General features: G+C 42.3%; 2 protein-coding genes and 1 pseudogene across 6 annotated transcripts; all 3 read right to left on the bottom strand.

The window, feature by feature from the left end:
• Positions 1 to 979: 979 nt before the first annotated feature.
• Positions 980 to 3594, bottom strand: LOC101828161 (vomeronasal type-1 receptor 4). Its single transcript, XM_040734259.1, has one exon. It carries the CDS (start codon positions 3098 to 3100, stop codon positions 2159 to 2161), a length of 942 nt encoding a protein of 313 aa, XP_040590193.1. The 5' UTR covers positions 3101 to 3594; the 3' UTR covers positions 980 to 2158.
• A 660-nt stretch (positions 3595 to 4254) lies between these two features.
• On the bottom strand, positions 4255 to 24188 carry LOC101826595 (zinc finger protein 551). Of its 5 annotated transcripts, XR_005872577.1 has the most exons (6): positions 23892 to 24188; positions 23259 to 23297; positions 20689 to 20812; positions 17523 to 19334; positions 5839 to 6050; positions 4255 to 5684 (listed from the first exon to the last, which is right to left on the bottom strand). XR_005872577.1 is itself a non-coding variant. In XM_013126473.3 (5 exons), exons 1-4 carry the CDS (start codon positions 23922 to 23924, stop codon positions 17539 to 17541), a joined length of 1992 nt encoding a protein of 663 aa, XP_012981927.1. In that variant the 5' UTR covers positions 23925 to 24188; the 3' UTR covers positions 4255 to 6050; positions 17523 to 17538. The 5 variants fall into 5 exon arrangements, 4 of the variants coding, with proteins under 4 accessions (XP_012981927.1, XP_040590191.1, XP_005087800.1 ...); XM_013126473.3 differs by having other exon boundaries at positions 4255 to 6050; XM_040734257.1 differs by lacking the exons at positions 4255 to 5684; positions 5839 to 6050 and adding an exon at positions 14839 to 16995.
• Positions 6057 to 9255, bottom strand: LOC121135474 (annotated as a pseudogene).
• Positions 24189 to 25832: the final 1644 nt, after the last annotated feature.

The following is a 25832-nucleotide window of genomic DNA, read 5'->3' on the forward strand; positions in this document are numbered from 1 at the left end:
TGTCTTCTTCCCATCTCTTCTTCCAGTGGGTGCTGGTGGGGTCTTTCTGTCTCCACTGGTCTCCTTATTTCATGAAGCTGAAGCTGAATCTGGGGTCGCCGGAGGTTGGGGCCTGGAAGGGCTGATGCCTTTCCTGTGTGTGGGGTCCTCTGGATGCCAGGAGCAGGCCCCTGGAAGCTTGAGGGGATGGGGGATGGGCAGGGGATGGGGAGTGTCCCCAGAGAGACCCTAGCTCACCTGAAGATGGGGATGCAGGAGCTTGGGGTCTGGAAGGACTGATGCTTTTCCTGTGTGGGTAGGTCCTCTGGATGCCTGAAGTGGGCCCCTGGAAGATTGAGGGGATGGGTGATGGGCAGGGGATGGAGGGTGGCCCCAGAGAGACCCAAGCTCACCTGAAACTAGGGATGCAGGAGGTTGGGGCATTCATACTATGTTTGTCTTTCTGGGTACCGGTTACTGGAGTTTATATTTGCTTTGGGCCCAACCAGTTCCCCAATAAAAACACAGAGACTTATTATCAATTATGAATGCTTGACCTTAATTAAGGCTTGTCCCACTGATTCTTTTAACTTGATTTAAACTGTTTCTATTCATTTACATTTTGCTTTGAGGTTTTTGCCTTTATTTCATTCTGTATGTCTTACTTGCTTTTTCCTCCATGTCTGGCTGCCTGGTCCCTGGTGTCTTCTGGTCATCTTTTTCCTTTTTCTTCTGTTTTGTTGCTTTCTCAAAACTAAATTTCCCCCTCCTATTTACCCTTCCTGCTCGGAAGTCCTGCCTATACGTCCTCCCTCACTATTGGCCATTCCACTTGTTATGAGATCCACAGGTCCTTTAGGCAGGCAAAGTAAAATAGCAACACATCATTATATAACTAAACAAATGCAACACATGTTTACACAGTTAAACAAATTCAACACATCTTTAATAGCTAAACAAATGTAACACATCTTTACATAGTTAAACAAATATTCTGCAACAGGTTACTTCACTCAAGATGATTTTTAATATATATCCATTTGCCTACAAATTTCCTGTAGTCATTTTTTTAACTACTGACACGACTCCATTATATAAATGTATTACATTTTCTTTAGCCATTCTACAGTTGGGGGCCATCCAGGTCATTTCTAGTTTCCAATTATTATGAATAGAGCTATTATGAGCATAGCTGATCAAGTGTCTTTGTGGTAGAACGGAACATCCTTTGGGTATATGACCAAGAGTGTTAGATCCATTACTAGTTTTTGAGGAATCACAACACTGATTTCCATAGTAGCTATACAAGTTTGCATTCCCACCAGCAATGGAGGAGTGTTCACCCTGCTCCACATCCTTACCAATATGAACTGTCATTTGTGATACTGAATTTATCCTTTATGACAGGTGTGAGATAGAATCTCAAAGTAGTTTTTATTTGTGTTTCAAAGTTGGCTAAGGATATTGAACATTTTTAACATGCTTCTTAGCCATTTGAATTTCTTCTATTGAGAGTTCTTTGTTTAGAAGCATACCTCATTTTAAAATTAGATTGTTTGGCCGGGCAGTGGTGGCACATGCCTTTAATCACAGCACTCGGGAGGCAGAGGCAGGCGGATCTCTGTGAGTTCGAGGCCAGGCTGGACCGACACCCTCCAAAACAATACAGAGAAACCCTGACACGTAAAAACAAAAAAAATTAGATTGTTTGGTTTATTCATGTTTAGTTTCTTGAGTTATTATGTATTTCATATATTAGCCCTATATCATATATGGAGTTGGTGAAAATCTTTTTCCATTCTGCAGGACGCCATTTGGTCCTATTGCCAGTGTACTTTGCCTTATAGGAGCTTTTCAGTTTAATGAGGTTCCATTTTTAATTGTTGACCATAGTGCTTGAACAATATGTGTTCTGTTCAAGAAGTTGTCCCAGTGGCAACTAATTTAATGCTATTCCCCCTTTTTGTGATATCAGGTTCATTGTATCTGATTTTATGCTGAGGTCTTTGATCCCTACAGACTTGAGTCTTATTGCCAGTTGTTGTGGCACACACACCTATAGGATTTGGTGAAGAAGGTGGAGAGAAGAGTATGTTCAGTATTTTCAAACTGGAGTTTTAACATCCTACAATAGATAAAAGAGTATGCCAATATATAAGCAAAGACAGATAATTACAGCTCACGTCAAACTTGAAAGAAGCTTTCTCTTACCACAGCAAGGTAAAAATATGCTGCAACTAGGCTTGATATTGCTGAAGAGAACAAAGGGGCTAACTGTGGGAAAGCATACTTCTAGAAATAGAAATACACTTACTACCCATAGCATTGGAACTTTGGAGTAGGTCGTAAAGATTACCAAAATGGAAGACAATGAATAAGAAATGACAAATATGCACACAAGGGTGAGGATAGTTTGGGAGGCTCTGTCCTCAGGTGAGACTTTCAGAAAGTGCTGAGCACTGTGTATGTGCTTGACTTGTCTCTTGTGTCTGTAGAGGATACTTACCATGGAGACACTTGAACAGGCCATGAGACCAAGACAAAGGCCATCAGTGAAGCACAGTAAGAACATATACAATGCTGTTGACACATTACCAGAAGCAAACCATGAGCAGTATCCATAACTAGTCATACTGGTTGCATTTTTGTTGTAAATGGGTCCTGACACTCTTATTGGTGTTGAGATGTTTAGAAGCAGGTGAACTAGCCAGCTGAGTGAGCACGAGGGACCAATATACTTGGTGGCTCTGTGTTTAAGTTTCATCCACCTGGAGTTGCTGGGACTGATTGTGACAGCTTGAAAGCAACTCAGTAGGCACATGGCATACAGGGACACCCCCCTTGATATTCGATAAATGTACATTATCAATTTACATCCAATGTCATCTAGGAAATACTTAAATCCAAAATCTGACATTGTCTGTGGAATGCCTCTTGAGATGATAGACAAGCAGTTGGCAAAAGACAAGTGTTCTATGATGAGGTCTTTGGGCATTAAATGCTTTCCAGTGACTATCAAAATGACATAATAAAGTAGTATTGAGAAATTTCCAAGCATGCCCACTATAATCTGGGAGAAGAGGAAAATTCCTACCGCCAAGTTGTCAGAAGCCATTTTCATTCCTATTAAAAATGTAAATAAATTTCTTATGGTCAATAAAAACTGGAAATATATTATGGGTATGCATTATTTCATGATGTTAGCTAAAATAATATATTTCTCACTTTTCCGTATTATATAGCTCACTTATTGAAGAAGAGCATCTAAAGCTTTGTTCTTTTTTATCTCTTAATGTTCTTTTCTTCCTATTTAAATTAGAAACATAAAGCTTTGTTCTTTATTGAAGTTCATATTCTGCATTTATTTAAATAGAAAATTTTGGGTATGTTTACTGAAGATTAGTGTTTTCACTTGATAAAGTACCACATGACCTTCAAACAGAAGGTCATGTGATACTTCTTGATGATACAGTGACAGTCTTGTTTCTGTCCCTGCAGTTTTCCTTGAATAACAAGGCATAAATGTATATTACCTCTTGCTTTAAAGACTATGTTTGAATTGTAATAATTTCCCTCCTAAAAGCAATACATTTCTAAAACTTATTTCTTATTCATTATTGATTCTCTTGGTATTACATATACCTATCTTAAAGTTCTCATGGTGTGTATGCTGCATGTATATAAAATATTTTTATATGAAACAGGAATAGCTATTTCATCAACAAGTTCCACTTTTTAAAATATGAATGATAAAGAAATAAATCAGCGATTTGAAAAGATAGCTTTCTAGACACTTTCATAGCAGAAACATCCAAAACAGCTGAAAGATGCAATCATTCCACAAGCCCATCAACAAACAAACAAATCAAGACAACATGTGTATATATACAATGGTATATAGTATTTTGGCTATAAAATGAAGGTTGACACATGCTACAACCTAAGAGAACCTGTGTTACGTGCTACAATGAATTATACTACTGTGTGATTCAGTCTAGCTGTTGCAATTACAATGAATAACTACAAATGCACAAAAACAGAAGTGATGAGCTCCAGCAAGATGGCTCAGCATGTAAAGGTCCTTTCTTCCAAGTTCGATGACCAGAGTTCATTCCATTGTCCCCAAGGCAGAAGGAGAGAACCAGCTCCCAAAACACATCTCCTAACCTCCACACATGTATGCTGTCTATGGGGCACAAACCTTTCCAACAGTCACTGAATCTTGTGATGAAAATGTAAAAGACATTAGAATGATGACTGATAGGGATGCAAGGAGGAGGTAATAAATGTTGGTTTATTGGGCATAGAGTTTGAGTCTGTGATAAAATGTTTTGGAGATTGGCTGCAGAACCATGGGGTTATTTTTCACACGATTGCATTGCATACTTACAAGGTTAGTATGATAAATGTTTGTAGTTAGAACTTGGTTCTAATTCAGAAAATAAGGGCATTGTGGTCAATAAATGAGAAATTCTTGCTATGTTGTTTGCTACAGAGCTACAGTTATGACAGTTAATTAAGAAGACACTGACTTGGACTCATAGGTTAGTGATATAAAGCTTAGGGGTCTCATTGGCAAACTTTCATTTTTGCCTATAAGCAAGAGTTACAAATTTATTAGACAGGTGTATAATATTATATACTTTTGTTGCTGTTGTTTTAATTTGGAATTCACATATTAACAGAATTCTCTGATATCAGGCAGATATATTACACCTTGTGAAACTCAACACAGTGACAAAACAACAGAAATAGAGAAAGCCAAACATACCTGGGTGTATTTTCAAGCAGGGATCAGGCCTAACTCTTCACATGAGAAGAGCACTGTATCTGTATGTTCTTATAGATATCAGGTGAGCTGCAACCATACAACAACCAATTTGGGTGTATATTTACTGAAACATAGAAATAGAATCAAGAAAAAATCTGCCATATTTTAGAATAGCTGAAGGACCAAGAAATAAATCATATTCCTGATATGCATTGATTCCTTACTTGTAATTCATTCAATCTTTAACTCTTAACTCTCAAGCTCTGTATAATTCATCTTTCCTAGAAGAATAATCACCCTAAAATTATACCATTGATAAAATTTTAATTACTAGTATCAATATTCTATTCTACAGATTCCTATAATCTAGCTATTCAGACACAAAAATAGAATGTAGCATTTTCCAGAAGTATATAAACTGATGAAAAGAATGAAAGCAGTTCAAGTGAACATGATGACATTGGGATGTAGCTCATGACTTGTCCAGTTGGTGCAAGTCCCTCCAGTATCATCAGTAAACAAGAAGAATCCAAATAGATCCTCCTTTTAAAAACTAAAAAAATAAGAGGCATGCAGAAAGAGAGAGGGGGTGAGGGAGATGAAGACAGAGAGGAGAGACAGAGAAAGGGACTGACCAAGTGAAGCTAGAAAGATGAAAATGAGTTGATGTCACTGAGTAAAATGAGATATTTTACTCCGATATTTCTCCTATGAGAGACTCAGTACCAGCTTATGGAAGGCACAGGGTTCACACACCTTAGGGAGAATTGGAGACAGATGATGCTGCCCCAAATAGCCCCAATTTCATCCAAAAACCCATTCATATTCCTTGTTTCTAAACCAGTACACCAATACCAGAGTTTTCCCTACCCCATCTATTCATTTCCTTCCTTCCTCCGTTCCTTCCATCCTTCTCTCCTTTCTTTCATCAGAGCTGTTGAAAGAAATATTTAATAAGATTTTTAATACAAATATGAATAAGATAGACACTTAGGAAGAAAATAAGATGTATCCAATAGCACAAGCACGTCTTCCCCAACAAGTGCTTTCTAATGTCTTTAGTTCTTGCTACTCTTCTGGTCACTCACCTTAGTCTTCCATGACACCATGGTGGTAGATGTTGCCATGAGAAGTGAGACTCTGCTATAGCTGTGATGGGACACTTTCCCGGATTTAAAAGTTCACGATCTCTTGGTATTGTTTCCCAGAAGATTGGTGATTTTCAACTCAGTTCTGTACCCATGATGACAGCATCTCCACAAGGATCTGAAGTAACTTTAAACAACGTGGTCCCAAGTTCCTGTCACAAAACAAAAGAAGATGAGCAACTCTGAGAATACAATTAGGAATTAGAAGGGAAACTTTTCTGTCAGTCCTTTGAGAGTGAGTGTATGGCAGAGAGGCATGCAGAAGGAACAGAGCTCCATCGCTATTAAAGTATAGGCTAGTTGCATGGCCTTGTCACTGGAAGGACTTTTCCTATCACCTTACAACCTAAATAGAATCAGCTTCTCAAAACTGGTAGGTCCCAAAGACACACAGGAAAAACACCTACCCGAGGTGCCTATTAACATATTAAAGCAGAAGCATTCAAGAGATGAGACAATATTTCAGTAGCTAAAAGTGCCTGATGTAGAAACCTATGACCTAAGTTTGTATCTAAAAACCAGAGTTAGAACACAGATCCAAGAGCCCTTACCACTTTTGCAGATGACCAAGGTTCAGTTCCCAGCTCATATATGACGGCTCACAAGAGCCTGACGCCCCCACTGACATGCAAGTGCTTCTTCACACAGGTTCAGATATATACACTCAGGCATGCACACACAAAATAAAATAATTTGAAAGGCAGATCCAGTGGCAGAAACATCTGTCCTATCAGTTCCAAAGAGGTTTGAAGATGCAGACAAGAGGATCTCTATGAGCTACAAAGCCATCTCACCTGGGGTTCAAATTATAGAACAAGAGAGTCTCAAATAAGGTGGAAGGTAAGGCCCAACAGCCGTACACAGAGGCACTCACTAACACATATACCACATGAAAACACATGGAACATAACATACAGGAGAAACACAGAAGTATCAACATTTATTTACTAATGAGAATTAAGGTAACAACCAATATTTAGGCATAGGTTAACTTTAGTGAACAAACTGTCAAATCACTCATCTTCTTTACCCTCACCAGAAGGATGGCAAAACAGATGGAAGGAACAATCTGGAAGTTAAATGACAAATTTTCACTGGCTACGTGTTAGTTAGAAGCTGAATGCTTCTTCATGTACAGATGAGACACTGAGGCTGTAGCCCAGCAAACCTCTGCTGAGGAAGGTTAACAGTTCAGTCTGATTTGTGGCGATTCCTCAGGTGACAGTAGTAGGTGGATGACTGGAGGAAGCTATGGTTACACAGGGAGAAGGTGTGAGGTTTCTCTCCTGTGTGAATCCTCTCATGAGCCTGCAGATTGGTCTTGTGGCTGAAGGACCTTCCACATGTGCTGCATGTGAAAGGCTTCTTGGGTATGGCTTCATGAACTCAGAGGTCTGTGACTGGATAGAATTCTTTCTGACAAATGGGACAGACAAATGGTCTCTCATTGATATGTCTTCTCTGGTAGGCTGAAAGGTTTCAGGGATATTTGAAGATTCTGGGACATTCCTCAAATTTGTAAGGTTTGAGGTTTCTGTGGAATCTCTAGCTTTGACCAGTGTATGTAGAGATTATCTCCTGGTTCTGGTATGCAGGGACCCACAGGAACTCTTCCTATAGTTGGAGGTGCCTTTGGCTTGATCTTCTGGCATTCTGGGGAATTCCAAAAGAAACACCAACATCTTCAGGGTCAGGATACTGTCCTCTCTGGAGAATGAGAAGAGAGTCCTTCACATTTATGATGAGACTATTAACAGCCATTTCCTTCAGCATTCTAGAGAGCATTGTAGTCATCTTGACTGTTTTCATACACTGTGGAAATAAGAGAGTCTGTAAAACTGTGCTCAGGAAGGGGTCCCCACAAAACACCCCTCTGTTGTCCAGGTTCCCATTTGAACTGTAGCCAGGAATGTATCTTAGGGGATCTGAGAAGATGTCCCAGCATTCTTTTGTGCTGGAGTTGCTTCTGGTTGCTGTTCTTTCAAAACCTTGATGACTTCTTTTGAGGACATGTTCTTAGAAAAGAAGGCTTCCTGCCCAATCATGGAGAAATGGACCTGTAAAGGGTGACAGATGACCATTGTCGATGAATCTGTGGATGACAGAAAACCTGCCCTCAACCTTCTCACACAGGATTCTGAGACTGTGGGTTGGTTCATCTATCTCTCTCCTCTCTAATGACTTCATCCTGGCATTAACATGTTCTGTTTCCAAAGTCACTATTCACGTTGTGTTTGCAAGTGTTGAGTCACTGTCCCTGGGGAAAAAACATAATTTCTTCTGAGCTCTGGCTACAGTGTTGTCTGTCGTTAAGTGGCCAGTCTCTGTTTTTCCAGATGAGCCTAACTTCATCTGATCCTCCTTCGAGTGCATTGTCTCCAAAGAGGCACACTGCCTCTGCTCTTAGAAACATAACTTGGCATTATGGTAATAGTTTACTCGGAATTGGTTTCAGTCATGAAATTATCATTTTAAAACAAAGCTCAAAGGAGTGTAAATGTGGAATGAATGAAACAAAGTGTGAAATGAGAAGTTGTTTATAGAATAAGAAATTAAAATAAACAGTAGTGTGTAAAGGTTGTAATCATTAATCCCAGCTCTTAAGAAGCAGAGGGGGTTTAACTGACCTGAGTTCCTAGCCATCCAGGGCTACAAAATGAAACCAGGTCTATAATAACAAAAGAATTGACCAAACAAACAAATACATAACCAAAAATCCTGGACCTCTAAGAACTTATTTGTAATAGCAATATGTGTGTATGGGGTGTTTGAAAATTAGCCATTTCTGTCATGGAATTAGAGGTATGAAAATCCAGACCCTGAAAAAGGATCCAATCTAACTACTTGTATATTAACCTTTTCCAGATTTGATAATTTTCACTGAAGCACATGTAATCTTGATGGCATTTCTTATGGGGGTGTCACTGTTGTGTATGCATGTGAGTGAAGCATTTATCTAATCTTTATCAATAAAAAATCAGATATTGGGGTAAGAACCTGAAAGATCAGAGAAACAGGGGAGCAGTCACCACTGGCCTCCTACCTCTTCCGTTCCTTCCTCCAAAAGGGCCAAGATCCTCTCTCAACTATGCTTTATTACTTCTTGTCGCCTATCTGTCTATAGTCTACCAAATCTCTATGGTTAATTTTGATCAGCTAGTGACTGGTTCTACCCATTGACTCCAAGTAAGCTTTACTTGTCAGAACCCAATCAAAATATCAGGCAAAATGTGAGAGCCATGATTCCAACATCCAAAACCTTACTCTAACATTCTGCCAATTCAGTTTCATAGATACCTTCATCCAGAGACTGATGGAAGCAGAGACAGATACACACAGCTAAACACTGAACTGAACCCCTGGAACTCAGTGACAGAGATGGAGGAAGGATGAGGAAAGGGGTCAAGACTGTGCTGGTGAAACCCCAAAGACAGCTAACTGGACAAGGGGGGAGCTCTTGAACCCCAGACTGATGGCTGAGAGGCCAGTAGGGGACTGTTACAGTCTCCATGAATGTAGTGTCAGTGAGGAGCCCTCAGAAATCTCTGGAGCCTTGGGTAGTAGATCAGTATTTACCATGGTGTACGAATGAACTTTGGGAGCCCACTCCACATTGAGGGATGCCCTCTCAGCCTGGACACATGGGGAAGGGGCTAGGTCCTGCCCTGGATGAAATGACAGACTCTGGAGATCCCCCCCAAGGATGGCCTCACCCTCTCTGGGGAATAATGTGGGGATTGGGTGGGGGACTGAGGGGGCTGGTGGAGGGGCAAGGGAGGAGGGGTGGGAGAGAGAGCTGGGATTGACATGTGAAACATGCATGTTTCGAATTTAAATAAAAGCATATACTGAAGGAAAAATAAAAATAAATAAATAAAATAAATCTCAGATATAGATGTAGATACAGAGATAGATAGATAGACGGACAGACAGACAGACAGGTAGATAGATGAAAAAAAAGATACGGTGTTTTCATGACATGCTAAAGACAATTTGGAAAGACATGTAACTGCTTTGATGACCAGTTTCTGAATTCATGTATCAGGATCACATGCTAGTGTCTCAGGCCATATTTTTAAGCACATGCTGAGGTTCCAACCCAGTCCTCATGATTACAACGTAAGCATCTCCTCTACTGAGCCGTCTCCCAGACGCAGGGTATCTCCCCTAAAGCCAGAACCAGGAGGCTGAAGCTACCAAGTTTTCCCTGCTTACTCGGGCTGGAACATGCCACCCTCCTTTAAAATTACATCTTCATCAACTTTCTGTCTTTCACTGCCCAAGCTTGGCTGTCCTGAAACGTGCTCTGTAGACCAGGTTGGCCTCAAACTCACAGATCTGCCTGCCTCTGCCTTCCCCGTGCTGGAATTAAAGGTGAGCCCTGCCACACCTACCTCTAAGATTTTCTTTAGTTCCTTTTCACAACTTGGAAACTTATTTGGGTGGGATCTTGCCCTGAGGTTACCACTCCCTTTATTCCATTTCTTATGTTTTGATGTGCAGTTTTTATTAACTTACATTTTACATTCCAATCTCAATTCTCCTTCCTTTTATTCCATTTCTTAATCAGTTTATTTCCTTGAACGTAGGACTTAGCTTCCGTTCTACTTCCTAGTACTCCTTTTCTCCTCAAAGTTTACAGTTTCAATGTGCGCTGCTCAGTTGGTTCCTTTTCATTATAAGTCTCCGGTATAGTTACCAGAGTATTTTCTAAGCCGTTTAATATTTCTCCTGCCAGCCGGGCGGTGGTGGCACACGCCTTTAATCCCAGCACTCGGGAGGCAGAGGCTGGCTGAAAAATCTATTTTATTTCTCCCTCCCAGGGAGATCCATGTGTCACTCCTAGATTCCTCCTCTTTTCCTAGCATCTCTGTGTATGAATTGTAGCTTGGTTATTGTTTACTTAAAGGCTAATATCCACTTATAAGGGAGTGTGCATTTGTCATTTTGTGTCTGAGTTACTTCAGTCATGATTATTTTCTAGTTCCATCCATTTTCTTGCAAATTTCTTGATGTCATTTTTAACAGTTGTGTAATATACCATTATGTAAATGTACCACATTTTCTGTATCTACTCTTCTGTTGAAAGAGAACTAGGTTGTCTCCAGTTTCTGGCTTTTATAATTAAAGCCACAATGAACATTACTGAGCAAGTATTTTGTCAGATGGATACTCTTGTGAGTATATGGCCCAGAGCAGGATACTTGAATCTTGTCATAAATCGATTCCCAACTTCCCAGAATCCCCCTCTTACAATCTTCCACATTCCCCAAATCATTTCTAATTCTCTCCTACTCCATGCCCACCGAGTTTTATTTTCTTTCTCCTTGCTAAGAACAATAAAAGCAAAGAAAAAGCAAGTGAGAAAAAGTCACTAGTATAATAGTCTAACCTCTGTTGGCCAACTATGCCTGATGTGAAGCCTGCCCTTGAGTGTGGTTAATATACAGTGTCACCTCATTGAGGAAAATTGATCTTTTTTTCCTAGCAGCTTTCAAGTATGAGTTGCTTCTTGGTTAGGGGTAGAAATTTCACACATTTTCATCAAAGGTAGAATGAAACTGCAAGAAGAAAGGAAGCAATGAATACACAGAAAGGGGAAAGAATGAATAAAGAAAAGAATTCTAACTTAATGAGGGATAAGTTTTGAGATCGTGTGGAAGTGATTAGATTTTTACCCAGCAGTACAGAACCTCCAATTCTTGTTAAATACTTCAAGTCTCAATTCTAATCACAGCAATATAGTCAGCCCCCGACCCATGTAAGTCTCAAGTTTACAATTATCCATGTGTTGACATGAAAATAATTCTCATCCGCATGCTCTCTGATGCCACAGTAGCAGGTGCTGAGCTGAAAGGCTGAGTCTGCCGTTTTAAGATGAGACTCTGAGCCCTGATTTATAGGTTTATTATTCCCTGGTCTCCTTTTACTAAAGGTTTGTCAACTCTGCTCTAGATCCATAACGTCATGTACACAGGGAGTTGAGAAAACTTTTAAATGACTTTCCACCAATTGCATGTCAGTGTATGGTGTTCACATCACTGGAGCAAATTCAATGAGTCAATTAGGAATAATTGGAAAGAAAACATCACTGTGAGCCCTCAGTGTTACAAGAGGGATGCAGATGGCACAGAGAGCTAACGCTAAGAAAATGAAGTTGGTTACATGACCTTGATGCATAGGGGACAAGCGAGAACTTTTTTTAATGCGCAGACATCCTTGGAGATTTTTTCAAACTCTGAAGAACAACTGAATTAATAGGCATGAAAAACAGGAGATGCAGTAGATAATCTTTGTCTCCCTTCTTTAAATTACATTTTCTAAAAGACAGATTAATTTTTGCTGTGAAGGTGTCATTCTATTTTTTACTAATCATACTGTAGTCCTTTCCATGTTTATAAAATATCGTATGGATAGTTATACGTGTAGCCTCTCATTCAGAGTTGTTTTGCTCTGAACTTCCTTATATGTGGAATGTAGAGCATACATCCATATGTTTGCTAGTACAAACTTCAGTACAGATTATGGTTACTGGGGTAATTTTTATTAATTCTTTGAGAATAGCATATATACATAAACTGTATTTGATCATGTTCACTGCCTCACCTTTACTCCTAAATCCTCTAGATTTATCCCTACATTTCTACCTCTCTCAATTTCATGCCCTCCGTATTTTATAACCGATTACATCCAATTTCTGCTCTCCATATACTCATTGATGTGTAAGGCCATCCACTGCACTTTATTGGATCTACTAAGAGCCATACCCTTAAGAAAAACTAATTCTCCCAGCCCAGAAGCCATGAACTGTCCATAGTTCCTCAGTTAGGGCTGGGCTCTCAGGAATGCCATCCTATGCTAGAATGTTGAGTAACCTGATCTTGTACAGGTCTCATGCAGGTCACCAAGTTGGGAGTTCATGAGTGCAGCGGTCCTGTCATAGACAATAGATACTGATCCCCCTTGAAGTCTTTCAATCCCTTTTTCTGTCACCTGAATCTTGCAATGAGGAGGGTGATACAGATGTCCCTTTTGGGACAGATCATTACAGAGTCACTTATTTTGGCACTTTTATCAGTGCAATAAACACCTTAACAATATAAAGAAACTCCTCTGATGGATTCTGAATGTTTAACTGATACAGGGACATAGATGTATGGATTTAGAATTTGACACTGTCCATTTAGAAATAGAATACCAGTCATCCCATTCATAAGACCTGTGAGTTCTTGGCCAGATTTGCAGCATCAGACACGTATTTCTTCTTGAGGAGCAAGCCCTGAATCCAACCAGAAATTGCTACCAGTGTATCTATGGGTATATCTTACGGTGTCAATCAAGGATTGTCTGTTGGGTTTTTCTATCAATTGTAATATATGAATTTATCACCTAGTGGTTAAGCATGCATTTTAAAATTGGGTAACATTTGCTATTTTGACCATGCAAATGTGGACTTTTATTAAATGATTGTTAAAATTAAAGTCTTATTTGGGGGTGTCAAGCTGACAATATGGACTTGTGAGGTTACTCTTGTCATCTCATTTGTTTTCATGTAATGATGCAACTGTTTTCTAGGGAACATGAACAAACTGATTATAATATTTGTAAAATGATCCTTTGGCAAAAAAATACATATGCTGGAAGTGTTCCAATCAAAGTTCTGAAGCAAATTAACAATCTCCTCTTATCAGAAACAAGACCATAATAGTTGCCAAAACTACACATGTGCAAAACTATTATCATGTCTGCTCCCAGGCACCTCCATAAAGAGGAGTTATCAGTGCAAACATGTCCAAGTCCAAGAGGGACACCACACACACTCAGTCCTAACAATCCCACAGAAACAACACCAAGCAATCTTGAATATCCCTTACTCCAAGGTCAGGAAGCATGTTTCTGACTAAATGTAATTCCACCGATTTTCCTGCAGGTCAAACACTAAGATCAAGGATGAAACCAAATCCCATACCCAGGTTGCAGGTCTACTGTCAAGCCAGTTCTGGCTCCCAGATGAGTCACCAAAATGATCCAAGTCTTCCATAAAAAAAAAAAAATCAGTGTAGAGTCTGTGCACTGATGATGTGCCTTGAATCTGCAAGGAACCAGTGTCTTTATGTGATGTTTGCAAAAGTAAATCTGAGGTTTAGGGGGAAAGTGCTGTCATGTATCCCGTGATATGGGAAACTTAAAATACCCCCCAAAATTGTAAGTAATAACATAGCTAGTCAGACAATTTGGCTGTAAGATTCAATTGAGTATATCAAAAATGTAATTAATAGAACACTAAGTAGGAATGAGGATAAGGCTCAGTTGGTAGAATGAATGCATACCATTCAAGCTCAGAGCTTCAACTGCAGTACCGTACAGGCTGACGTAATGGAACATCCCTGTAATCCCAGCCCTTAGGAGGGAGAAGGGCTCAATAGCTCCTAGATGAAGAGCTATTGACAGCTGATGGGTACTGGGAGGAGTCCATTTTCTTTAAGGTTGTGGCTTAAAGAAACTGATGGGTGACATATTTAAAATGCACATTATGCAAATGTTCTACTTGGGCTTCACACATATGACAAGAACCTTATGGGAAAATGTTGCCTTCCAGTACTTAGAATCAGTTATTCTACATGACAGAATACTGTTCCTAACACTTTAGTATGAGCAAAATCCTGTGTAACTTTGTTATTATACTCTGTCACATCTGTTCAAATAGATTTGGGCCTGGCATAGTCACACACGTCTTTAATCCCAGCAGCTAGGAAGCAGGAAGGCAGAGGTGGTGGATCTCTGTGAGTTCTAGGCCAGGCCAGTCTACATAGGAAGCTCCAGGATAGCCAGTACTACATAGAATGACCCTGTCTCAAAATGATGATGATGATGATAATAATAATAATAATAATAATGATAATAAGAAATAACAGCAAAATCACTGAGGGAAGATAAAAATATATGAACAGTCATTTTATTAGAGGTGTGCAAATGACAATTAAGCCAACAAAATGAGTGTTTTATTTCAGAATGCTTAAGGAAATGCAATGAAATACACAGTGAAATGCCACAATACACTAAGTAGAGTAAAATCTTAAAGGACATGCCATATCGTGTACATGCCTGGATGGAGAGCAACAGCCACTTTTACATATTGCTAGCGAGAATGCACTAGAGAACAGACACATCAGAGTTGGCATTACCTAAACTGTTCTGTAACTTTAGCGTTACAATCTATTAACACAAAGTGATTAAATCGCACAGCGGTGTGAAAACTGAAATGCTAACAGCAGCTTTAAGGTCACAAATAAACAGTTGTTCCATACAAAATATTGCTCAGCAACACCAGCAATGTTTCGTACAAGAATCACTGATGAGGGCCAGGCAGTGGTGGCACATGCCTTTAATTCCAGCACTTGGGAGACAGATGCAGGCGGATCTCTGTGAGTTCGAGACCAGCCTGGTCTACAAGAGCTAGTTCCAGGACAATCTCCAATGTCACAGAGAAACCCTGTCTCAAAAAAACAAAAACAAAAAACAAACAAAAGAATCACTGATGAACCTTGAATTATACAACACATCTACACATACACAAGCATACATTTTATGAGGACAGTAATTTAAAATTTCAAATGATGTAAACTAATCTGTTTAAGATAAATCAGGGCTTGAAGAGATGGCTCAGCAGTTAAGAGCACTAGGCATTCTTCCAGAGGACCTGGGTACAGTTGCCAGCAACCACATGGTAGCCCACAACCATCTGTAATGCCAGCCCCAGGAGAGCCTTCTGGCCTCCACAGGTACTAACCATGCAAGTGGTGTACAAACGTACATGCAGGAAAAACACACATACACATAAAATAAAGTTCAAATTAAAACAAAAAAAAAACATTGTTTGCCAGGTGACATAGGAAAGATAATAAAACAGCATGTCACAAATATATAGAAGACAAATACATTTGTTTTCATAACCGTAATGATTTCAAGACTTTACCAACTGGGCTTTTGTTTTTGAAGCTAGGGTTATGCTGTGTTGCCCTCATTGAGTCTCAAACTCCTGGCCCCATGGACTCCTCATTCCTCAGCCTTCCTAGAAACCGGAACTACATGCACAAGCCATAGTACCACGCCACGGACTTGGTTAAGTGTCACTTACACAAACAAACGAAGCCATAAAAAGTATCTCGAAATAATATACCTAGATGTCCCAATGTTCTCAAAAATTTCCCACAACCTAATGTGGATTCCACCATCGTTCTTCTCAGAACCCGAGAGAAGCCAATTTTGGTTAAGTAATAAAAGCTACTGCCTCATGAATCACACACAGGTCAGAATTACGCCCTACCCTAGAAAACCATCTTCCCCTTCTTGTTTTCCTGCCTGTACAGCTTTGGCCCAAGGCAGAGAAGAAAAAATATACAAATTCACAAAAACAGTCATAAAGGTCTTGAGGACATCCATGGATGAATTTTTAGTAGAAGCATGTTCCAGGGCCAGAGAGACGCCTCAGCAAGCAAAAGCACTTGCCAAAAGCCTGATGACCTGAAGTCAATCTCAGGAACCCACACGGTAGAACAGAATCATCTCAAAAAGCTGCCCTCTGACCGTCACACATGTGTCATGGTGCATGTGCACCAACACACATACAAGCACAGTGGAGAAAATGTGAGATGATTTCTATATCTATTAACTAAGTCCCTGCCTGAGTCATAAATTGCTGCCCTGCACACTAGTCAACACATTATAGCAAATAGCTCCAATGCAAGGCCCACAGAAGAGATTACCCTTAACAGTGCTAGGAATTACATGACGTCCCAGAGGAAATGTGAATATAATTGTTCACGTGGTTTACAGAAGCATCTGGGATTGCAATAACTCTCCTCTTCACCAGGACTTCTTAGATCACAAACATCATAGGAACACAAAACCTGACGGTCTTACCTGTGAGGGCAGGAGAGGCAGCCATGAAAATCAGACCAATACTCCATAGTTACTTCCTGCAGCTGTACTGTACCTTCCGGAACACAGAAATTGAGGCTATCTATGAAATTGGTCCACCCCGTCATGCTGACATCGTGGGTCAGTTGATAAGTCACACCACAGAACGAAGAGGACCTTCAAGATGAAAGACGCATAAACAAACTATCTTGCCAAAAACTTAAAACTAGAGATTCTATGCAGCAAGTATTTCCCCAGTAGGTGAACTCTAACCTGGAAATACTCATCACAAGCACAGTATGAAAACAAAACTTCCACCTGAACAAGGTACTCTTCCTTAGCAAACTCAAAAGCACAACTCAGACCACAACTTCCAAACACGATTCTTGCTCTAAAAGGGAATGAGGGGTCTCCAAGGCAAGGCCAGAGCAGAGCAGAACGTTTGCATGCAGGAGGGTCACTCATCCTCAGTGTCAATCTTCCAGGTGACAATGGCAACGGGGTTTCTACCATTGCCTTTGGCATAAATCAGGATATGATCTTGGGCACACCAGAAACTGAAATGAATCTCCTCATCATTTCCCACACATCTGAAATAACTCTCACTTTTAAAGCCTGTATCAATTATCTTTAAACTCAAGAGAGAGGGCTGCTGGTCTCCTCCAGTGTTACTACATTAACTCACTACACTGCACATTTCTTACACAATAAAGAAGTTTCTTAGGTGTGAACTCTCTGGTGTCGAACAAGATTAGATCGACGGCTAAAGGATTTCTCACAGTCACGGCACTCGTAAGGTCTTTCTCCGGTGTGAACCCTTTGGTGCTGAAGAAGGTCGGACTTGTGGGTGAAGACTTTGCCACACTGACTACATTCGTAAGGCTTTTCTCCACTATGGCTTCTCTGATGTTGAATGAGGCTGGCACTTTGGCTAAAGGACTTGCCACATTCACTACACTCGTAAGGCCTCTCGCCAGTGTGCAGCCGCTGGTGTTGAATAAGGCTGGCACTCTGACTAAAGGCTTTCCCGCACTCGACACACTCGTAAGGCTTCTCTCCAGTATGAACTCTCCGGTGCTGAATGAGGCTAGAGCACTGTCGAAAGGACTTCCCACATTCTTCGCACTCGTAAGGTCTTGTACCCGTATGAATTCTCTGGTGTTGGATGAGGTCAGACTTCCTGGTGAAGCAGGTGCCGCAGTCCTCACACTTGTAAGGCCTTTCCCCAGTGTGAACTCTCTGGTGTTGGATGAGGATGAACTTGCGACTAAAGGATTTCTCACATTCGCTGCATTTGTAAGGCCTATCACCGGTATGAACTCTCCGGTGCCGGATGAGGTTGGAAAACTGCCTGAAGAGTTTCCCACACTCGCTACACTCATACGGCCTTTCCCCGCTGTGGATTCGCTCGTGTTGAACAAGCTCAGCTTTGCAGCTAAAGGCTTTCCCACAGTCCCTGCACTGATGAGGCATTTCTCCAGTGTGGACCCTTCTGTGTCTAATGAGGTTGAAGATTTGTCTAAAGGACTTCCCACATTCATAGCACTCATAAGGTCTTTCTCCAGTATGAATTCTGTGGTGTCTAAAGAGGCTGGAGTTTTGCCTGAAGGATTTCCCACACTGATCACACTGGTAAGGCCTCTCCCCTGTGTGGATTCTCTGGTGTTCGGTGAGGTTGGATTTGTAGGTGAAGGATTTTCTACATTCCACACACTCATACGGGACTCTAGTACCGTGCTGTCTCTCATGGTAAATGAGTTCAGATTTATAGACAAAGGCTTTTCCACACTCAGTACATTTATAGGGTCTTTCTTGGGGACGATTTCTATCATGTGCAGCGAGGCGACGCTTTTTGCTAAAGGACTTTTCAAGCTGAGCATGCTCATATATCCTTTGTCCCGTGTGACTGTCCTGGTGCTGAGCAAGTTTGTACTTGCAGGAGAAGGTCTTCTCATACTTGCTACACTCATGAGGCCTTTCTGCAGGGGAGGCACTCTGACGCTGCACAAGTGTGTGTTTGTGGCTTGAACCTTTTTGGCCTTCACCGTACCTAAGTTTTTCTCCACTCGAAAGTGCTTCCCCACATTTAGTGCTACTGTGAGACTGTTCACTACTACAAGCGGCCTGCTGCTGAAGAAAGCCTGCAGAGGCAAGGGCCTTCTCCCCATCCATCCCAAAGATGAATGGCTTCACCAATGCATGGGGTCTGCAGCTTGACATAAATGAAGTCCTGTCAGCATCCCCTTCACAGGGCTTTTCTATAGAGTAACTCTTCTGGCACAGGTTAATGTCTTCATTCAAACCAGAGCTTTCCACACATGTTCTGGCCAAGTACAATGTCTGCATAGTGTGTGTGCTTGGGAATTCAGCCTGGCACAAAACATCTTCCAAAGCTGGGACAGGCGTCTCAATGAGATGAGTCTCCTGGGTAGATGGGCTTGCCTCGGTCATCACCCCTTCTGGAGGTGCACCACGCTCAGAAGTTACCTCTTCACCCCCCACTCCAGGACAGGAACCTGAAATCAGAGAAATACATGCTGAAATGCCAATGAAATGATCAGTGGAGAGAGAAAAGCCCATCACAGAGATACGTAAGACACAGAAAACTATGACACAGCTGGAATTAAGATGACTCTGGTACTCTAGGCACTTGGGAATCCAAGGCAAGATGTTGAGGGCTTGTAAGTTTGAGGCTAGCTTATGCTACACAGCCAAGAGCTTATCACACCCCCCACCCCCTCACCCACACCCTCAAAAACAAGAAGAAACAATGAAACCACCGGACTGTTCTAAGAACAAAACGGCTCCAGAAAGACTGAGGGAGCTGTATGCATGAAAGGAGGAACAGGGTCTCCATGCAATTCCTCAGGTAATAGCATTTAGCAGGACCTTTTCTATTGGGATGTGTCGATACTGAGCAAAAGCAATGAAACTAAGTAGGTAGTGATCAAGGGTTAATTAAAGCTATGTAAGTCCCTCACAGAACCATCTGTCAACACTAAGAACCCAATGGCATCAAGATAGCCAAGAGCCAGAAGGCACAGGTGAGAAATCACAAGTTGGCAAAGTATTAAACATGGAGAAGTAAAAGATAGAAATAAGGCATGCTGGGTAACTCCTTTATTCAAACACTGTGGGGCACTTTATTGGTTCCTGATATGATGGGAACATGCCTTTCCCTGGGTGCGTATTACCAGGTCAGGTCTCCTCTAAGACAATCTTGTCTCATGTCAACTCTATGAGGCAACCAAGACCCGCCCCCCCCCCCATCCCGCAGCCCTAACCACATGAGAAATAAAAATTACAAATATTAAAAAAGAGAGAAGAGAAAAAAAAAGAAAAGAAAAAGCAAATGAGTGACCAGGACTAATTCACAGCAACTTAACATAAAATAGTGTATGAGAAGAAAACAGAACTCAACACTTAACGGTTCTTCAAGAACAGCCCACGGTTCATTTAAAATAAACATAACAACCTTGGCAATTTCTCACAAAGGCAGTCATAAAGAAATTACGACTAAACCTGGTGCATGCTTTCAATTCCAGTTTAACTGGAAGGCAGAAGCAGGCAGATCTCTATGAGGAGTTTAAGGTCAGCTGGATCTGCATAGTGAGTTCTAGTATACGCAGAACTATAAAGAGAGAACCTGTCTCGGAAGGGAGGGAGGGAGGGAAAGAAACAGAAAGGAAAGAAATGACAACTACAGGGATCAGGTGAGAACCAAGGCATAGGAGCTAAAGCTGTGAACAGTCACCCTAATAGGGAGACATTTTGAGACTTGTTATGACTCCAGAGACAGCAGTCACTCTCAGGTAAAAAAATAACGGTATTAACCACTGAGGACACTGGGTGGGGATGCAAGGACCTTACCCAGAGACGCCACAAGTGCAAGGTTCTCCAGCATCACAGTGCAGTACAGGAACCTCTGGGCCTTATCAAGGAGCATCCACTCTTCCTGGGAGAAGTGAATGGCCACATCCTCAAAGGTCACATGCTATCACAGTGGGAACAGTTCATCATACGATCAGCTTCTCCTCCAGAATTCCACGTACACCCAGTTGACCCAATATACATCACTCACTTACTACGTTTCCCATTGCATACCATCCCAATGCCACTGCTGCCCAGTGTCTGCTCACTGATTATCACACCCTTCCACAGAAACATGGGGAGATGAAGGGAGAGCTGAAATCTAACCTCGAGGTCTAGGAGGAAGGCCACTACTCCCTCTTGTCAATGCTGTGGCTGCCACAGATACTGCTTTGCAAGATAAATGGTCATAGAGAAGATAGATAAATTTGGTTTTGTCAGACAATACGCCCGAGGACCCCAAAAGTCCTCCAGACACGAGGAACATGGGCTTCCTCTTTATCCCATGACTCTTTGCGGCTCCTGGGCCAACCAGTTCATTCTACCTCTGCATACAGCACTCTCTCTGTGTGTGTACATGTGTACATATATACACAAGTGTACATTCATTTGTATGCATTCAATGTGGGGTGTCACATCCAATTACTCTCTTCCTTATGTTTTGAGACAAGTCTCCTCACTGAACCTGGAACTCAGCAGCTCAACCAGACTGGCTAGCCAATGAACTCAAGAGATCTGCCTGTTTCTGTTCCCCATCCTCAGTCCCAGCGCCCTCCTACCCCACAGGCCCACCCAGCACACGAACACTCTATATGGGTGCTGGAAATCTGAACTCAGCTCCTTGGGCATTAAAAGCGCCATCTGTAAGGAGACCTGATGGCCTCTTCTGACATGCATGGAGACAGTACACTGTATACATAATAAGTAAATAAATCTTAAAAAAAACAAAAAAAGGAAGCTACGTTACCCTGTGAGCTACCTCCCCAGTGCCATACCCAGCACTTTGAATCATATTTTTCCTGTATGATCATAGTCCCATAGCTACAACCTTGAATATCATATAGTCCTGTATGAAGACACCAAGGTAACATACATCTCCCACGAGGGAATATCAGGCCTCGGTACCACTTACTCCAAGTCTCTCTCAGTCTCAATGATCACTGACTACCCAGTCACGGCACCAACATGTAAGAGGACAATAAATACCATCTAACTCCGGCCCTGACCTACAGAGCTGCATGCCTTACTTACACAGAACTGACCTTCAGTTCTCCAAATCCTTCGTCCTGTATACAACCAAACAAGGATTTGTAACCTTCATTCCTATGCCCTCAATGTGGACTTTGGGGCTATCAGTTTACATTTCCATTCCAAGTGCATAGGACTCTATCCCACTCACCTCCCTATCCCTGCTCACATGCAAACACAGCTAAACACGGAGTGCAGCTCCTGGGCCTACCGGTGACTCAGCACGTGGGATCCAGAGAGTCCTTAGGAAATTCAAACAACACCCAACACACACCCCCAAACCTCTCACAGGCCCTACTACAAAGCAGTCCCAATCCTGTTATGAAGACATCCTACTTTATGCTATTCCTTGGTTCAAACCTACCCACCAACCATCACTGGTAAAGCCAGGTATGTTGACTCATGCCTATAATGCCAGCACTTGGGAGACTGGGGCAGAAAGATTGCCACAAGTTCAAAGCCAACTTGGGCTACATAGGGACATGGTAGGCTCCCTTCCGCCCACGCTCATTCAAACAGTAAAGATTTCTGAAGAAACCAGGCCAGCTATGATGCCTGGGAAAGGCACTACAACCTGTCATGCTACCTGCAAGTTGTGCAGCGTGCTCCAGGGTTGCAGCCTCCACGAGTCATCAACCCACGCCGGGGTGGCCTTCTCTTGACACAGCTAGTCACTGAATCATTTCTACTCCTGTAAGTAACCCCTGACCCACATTCCTGTAAGTAACCCTAATAAATCTCACTGGTTCACTAAGTTGGACTTTGGTGGCATCCTTACTTTTTTGGTCTGTCCTCGGTTCCCTACCTGGGATGTATACACATTTGTTTAGGTCACCACAGGATCAGTGTCAACACAGCACTGTCTAGCTCCCTTATTCCATTTCTCATGAGGCAGCCACAGCGAGCCTGAGGAGAATGGGTTGGCTGGCCAGCTTCCTTCACACCCAAATCTCCCATCTCCATAGTCGCATACAAAGTACACATTCTGGGTTTTGTTTTGTTTTGTTTGTTTGTTTTCCAGAGATATATTCCGTGTTTGTCTGCTGTACCCCACTGATCCCTATGGGGAGGAGAAAGCAGATCGGAACATGCCGGAACTAATTCAATCCACCCTTCAGGCTGAGGCACATACAGGTGAGAGAAACAACCTCCAACAATTTCACACAACCCTCGGCCTACACACAAAACTCTGGATTGTGTACCTAACCTGTTCAAGACTGCAAGACCCACGGCTATCCTGGGGAGCAGTGACAACAGACCGGGGACACTGCTAACCTAAAAACTGTATAGGTAGGATGAGGGTAATGGCGGGTTCCACTTACCAGGCCTGGACCCATAACCGGTTCCGAAGACAAGAGAACCTAAAAAAGGGAAGGAGGCTGTGAGAATCTGGCACCCACAGGCAGGTTTCACAGGCTCCAGTCACTCAGTGCCCCTGCCCACCCTGGGCCTAGCCGGCCTGGGATGGCTGCAGACTGTCTATGCTGTGGTGCTCAGTGCTGAATCTCAGTTGTGAGAGGTGACATCTGTGACAAACGCTCTACTCTCTTTTAGCATGTCTCTTCCAATCTGTTCTTCCTCTGAGTCACTTCTGGAAATATTTACAATTCTATTTCCGTACGTGGTCACTGTCCACAATTCTCACTGGCTCTAGTGTCCTAAGAATTCAATTCGAATCCCTCAGGTCCAACGCAGCAGCCTCACAACTGTTTCCGCAGACACTTGGGACACTAGGACACTCCCGTGTCTTTTGTGCCCAGCCTCCCCTAACGGGCCTTTGCCCACTGCAACGTTCACAGATCCCTGGATACAGCTGCCTACGAAGGGGCGCCCCCCACCCCACCCACAGCATCTTCTGCCCGGGACATCAGCTCCGAACTGCACGGTCACGCTGGGGCCTCTCCCCTTGCTCTAGCTCTCCGGTGAGACCCGCAGCACGCAGCAGCAGCACTTACCCGTGCCGGGTCCCTGTATGGGGACACAGCCATCGGTCCGGGTCGCAGGAGTCTCCAGCCCCGCCTGGTGCGGGTCACGTGGGCGGAGTCACTGGGCCGCAGCGGGGCCTCCTTACCGCAGGGCAGCTCAGCTCGCTCCGCTCCGCCCGCCGGCGGAACCGCTCACCTGGCCCCAGCTTCCAGCTAGATCAACAAAGCCCAGAAACGCCAAGGCAAAACAAAAAAAGCCAAGGGGAGGACCACGCCGGAAGTCCAGCTCCAGGAACTAACCACACAGGGCTCACACCCACTCGCCTCCCAAAAATCAAAATAAAAATAAATGGCGAATTGTCATTGGCTCAACTCGGCCCCCAACATCTCGCGTGCATATTGCATCCCGGGAAATGTAGTTTCCACAGCTTCCCGGGCAGGTATCCTACCCTTTCATCTTGACCCCGCGTGGACTTAATTTACAAGAAAACAGGCATGCTGCTGGGAGTTGGTGACTACAGCTTGGAGAGAAGGGAGAGATACTTAAATGAAGCTCTTCTTGGATTTCTGGGGTCTGTTGTAAGGCTGGTCATCTCTATGGTTGGTAATGTTTCAGAAAACATGAAGCTCATTGGGCATCAAGAGGCTAAAAAGGAAAAAGATTCAACTTACATATTCCATAGAGTAAGAGTAATTTAGTCTGTGTGTGTGTGTGTGTGTGTGTGTGTGTGTACTACAATGAACATTTTCTTATTCAAAAGCATTAGTGACAAAACTTACAACTGTATGTTCAGAAAAAAACAAAAACAAACAAACAAAAAAAAAACCCACTATGTCAATTGAGCACATGATGTGGAAGATAAAGAGGGATGTTTAGACTTCCCTAGAGCAGAAGCTGAGGGGACAACTTTGCCTCCTGTTCTCTCAGACAGAGGCTCTCCTGCCTATTTTTCAGTGATTGTATACAATGCACACAGTCTATGCTGACTTTTTTCATTTCATATTTCTTGCTCAACATCCAAAGAAACAGTTCTGCCTTGAGAAGTTACATACCCACTGTATCTACCATTACCCCCAATACAATTATGTCAGGAAATTGGGGTTTGGGGGTGGAGATGGCTCATCAGAGAAGAGCATCGACTGCTCTTACAGAGTAACCAGGTTCAATTCCAAGTGCCCACGTGATGACTCGCAACTCTCTGATACTCCGGTTCCAGAGGGTCTGATTCCTTCTTCTGACCTCTGCAGGCACCAGGCCTACAAAACGATTCACAGACATCCATACCCATAAAATTAAAAATAAAAAATAAATTGGAATCCATTATCAGATGTGGCCTGGTAGATATTCCTAATTAAATAATTCATAAGGCTTTGCTTATGCAATTTAAATCTTAGTTTTATAAAGTATAGTGCAATAATTGTTACAATATTTGTCCTTGGGGCCTGGGGAGATAATTCAACAAAGTTAAGGGCGCTGGTTGCTCTGGCAGAAGACTGGGTTCAGTTTCCAGTACCCAAATGGCAGTTCACAACCATTTGTAACTGAAGTCCCAAGGGAAAGAACACCTTCCCTGGTTTCCTCGGGCACCTGCACATACATGGTACACATACATACATGCATGCAGGAAAACACTCCTTTCACGGATTTTGTTTTTAAGAATCCTGGGACTTTAGTTCTCTGAGAGTTTGGTTTAGTATTTCAGATCCACTGTCCCAGTTTCCAGGGCATCTTGAGTACATTGGCAGTGTCTATAAAACCTAATGGCTGTTTTCTTAGCCTGCTTTGCACAGATAGAGGTGTGTTCATTTACACAGTGACACTTCACCAGCCATCTGAAGCCTGGACTCAGATGTAGCAATACAGACAGGCCTTCCCTTCTTCTTTGACCAGCCAACGGCAAAGTTCCTGTCCAAGGCTCCAGTCAGACTCTTAGTCTCTTAAATGGAGATCTTATCGCTAATTCCAGATTA

Source organism: Mesocricetus auratus, unplaced genomic scaffold (assembly GCF_017639785.1).
Source record: "Mesocricetus auratus isolate SY011 unplaced genomic scaffold, BCM_Maur_2.0 Super-Scaffold_100038, whole genome shotgun sequence".
Classification (NCBI taxonomy): domain Eukaryota; kingdom Metazoa; phylum Chordata; class Mammalia; order Rodentia; family Cricetidae; genus Mesocricetus; species Mesocricetus auratus.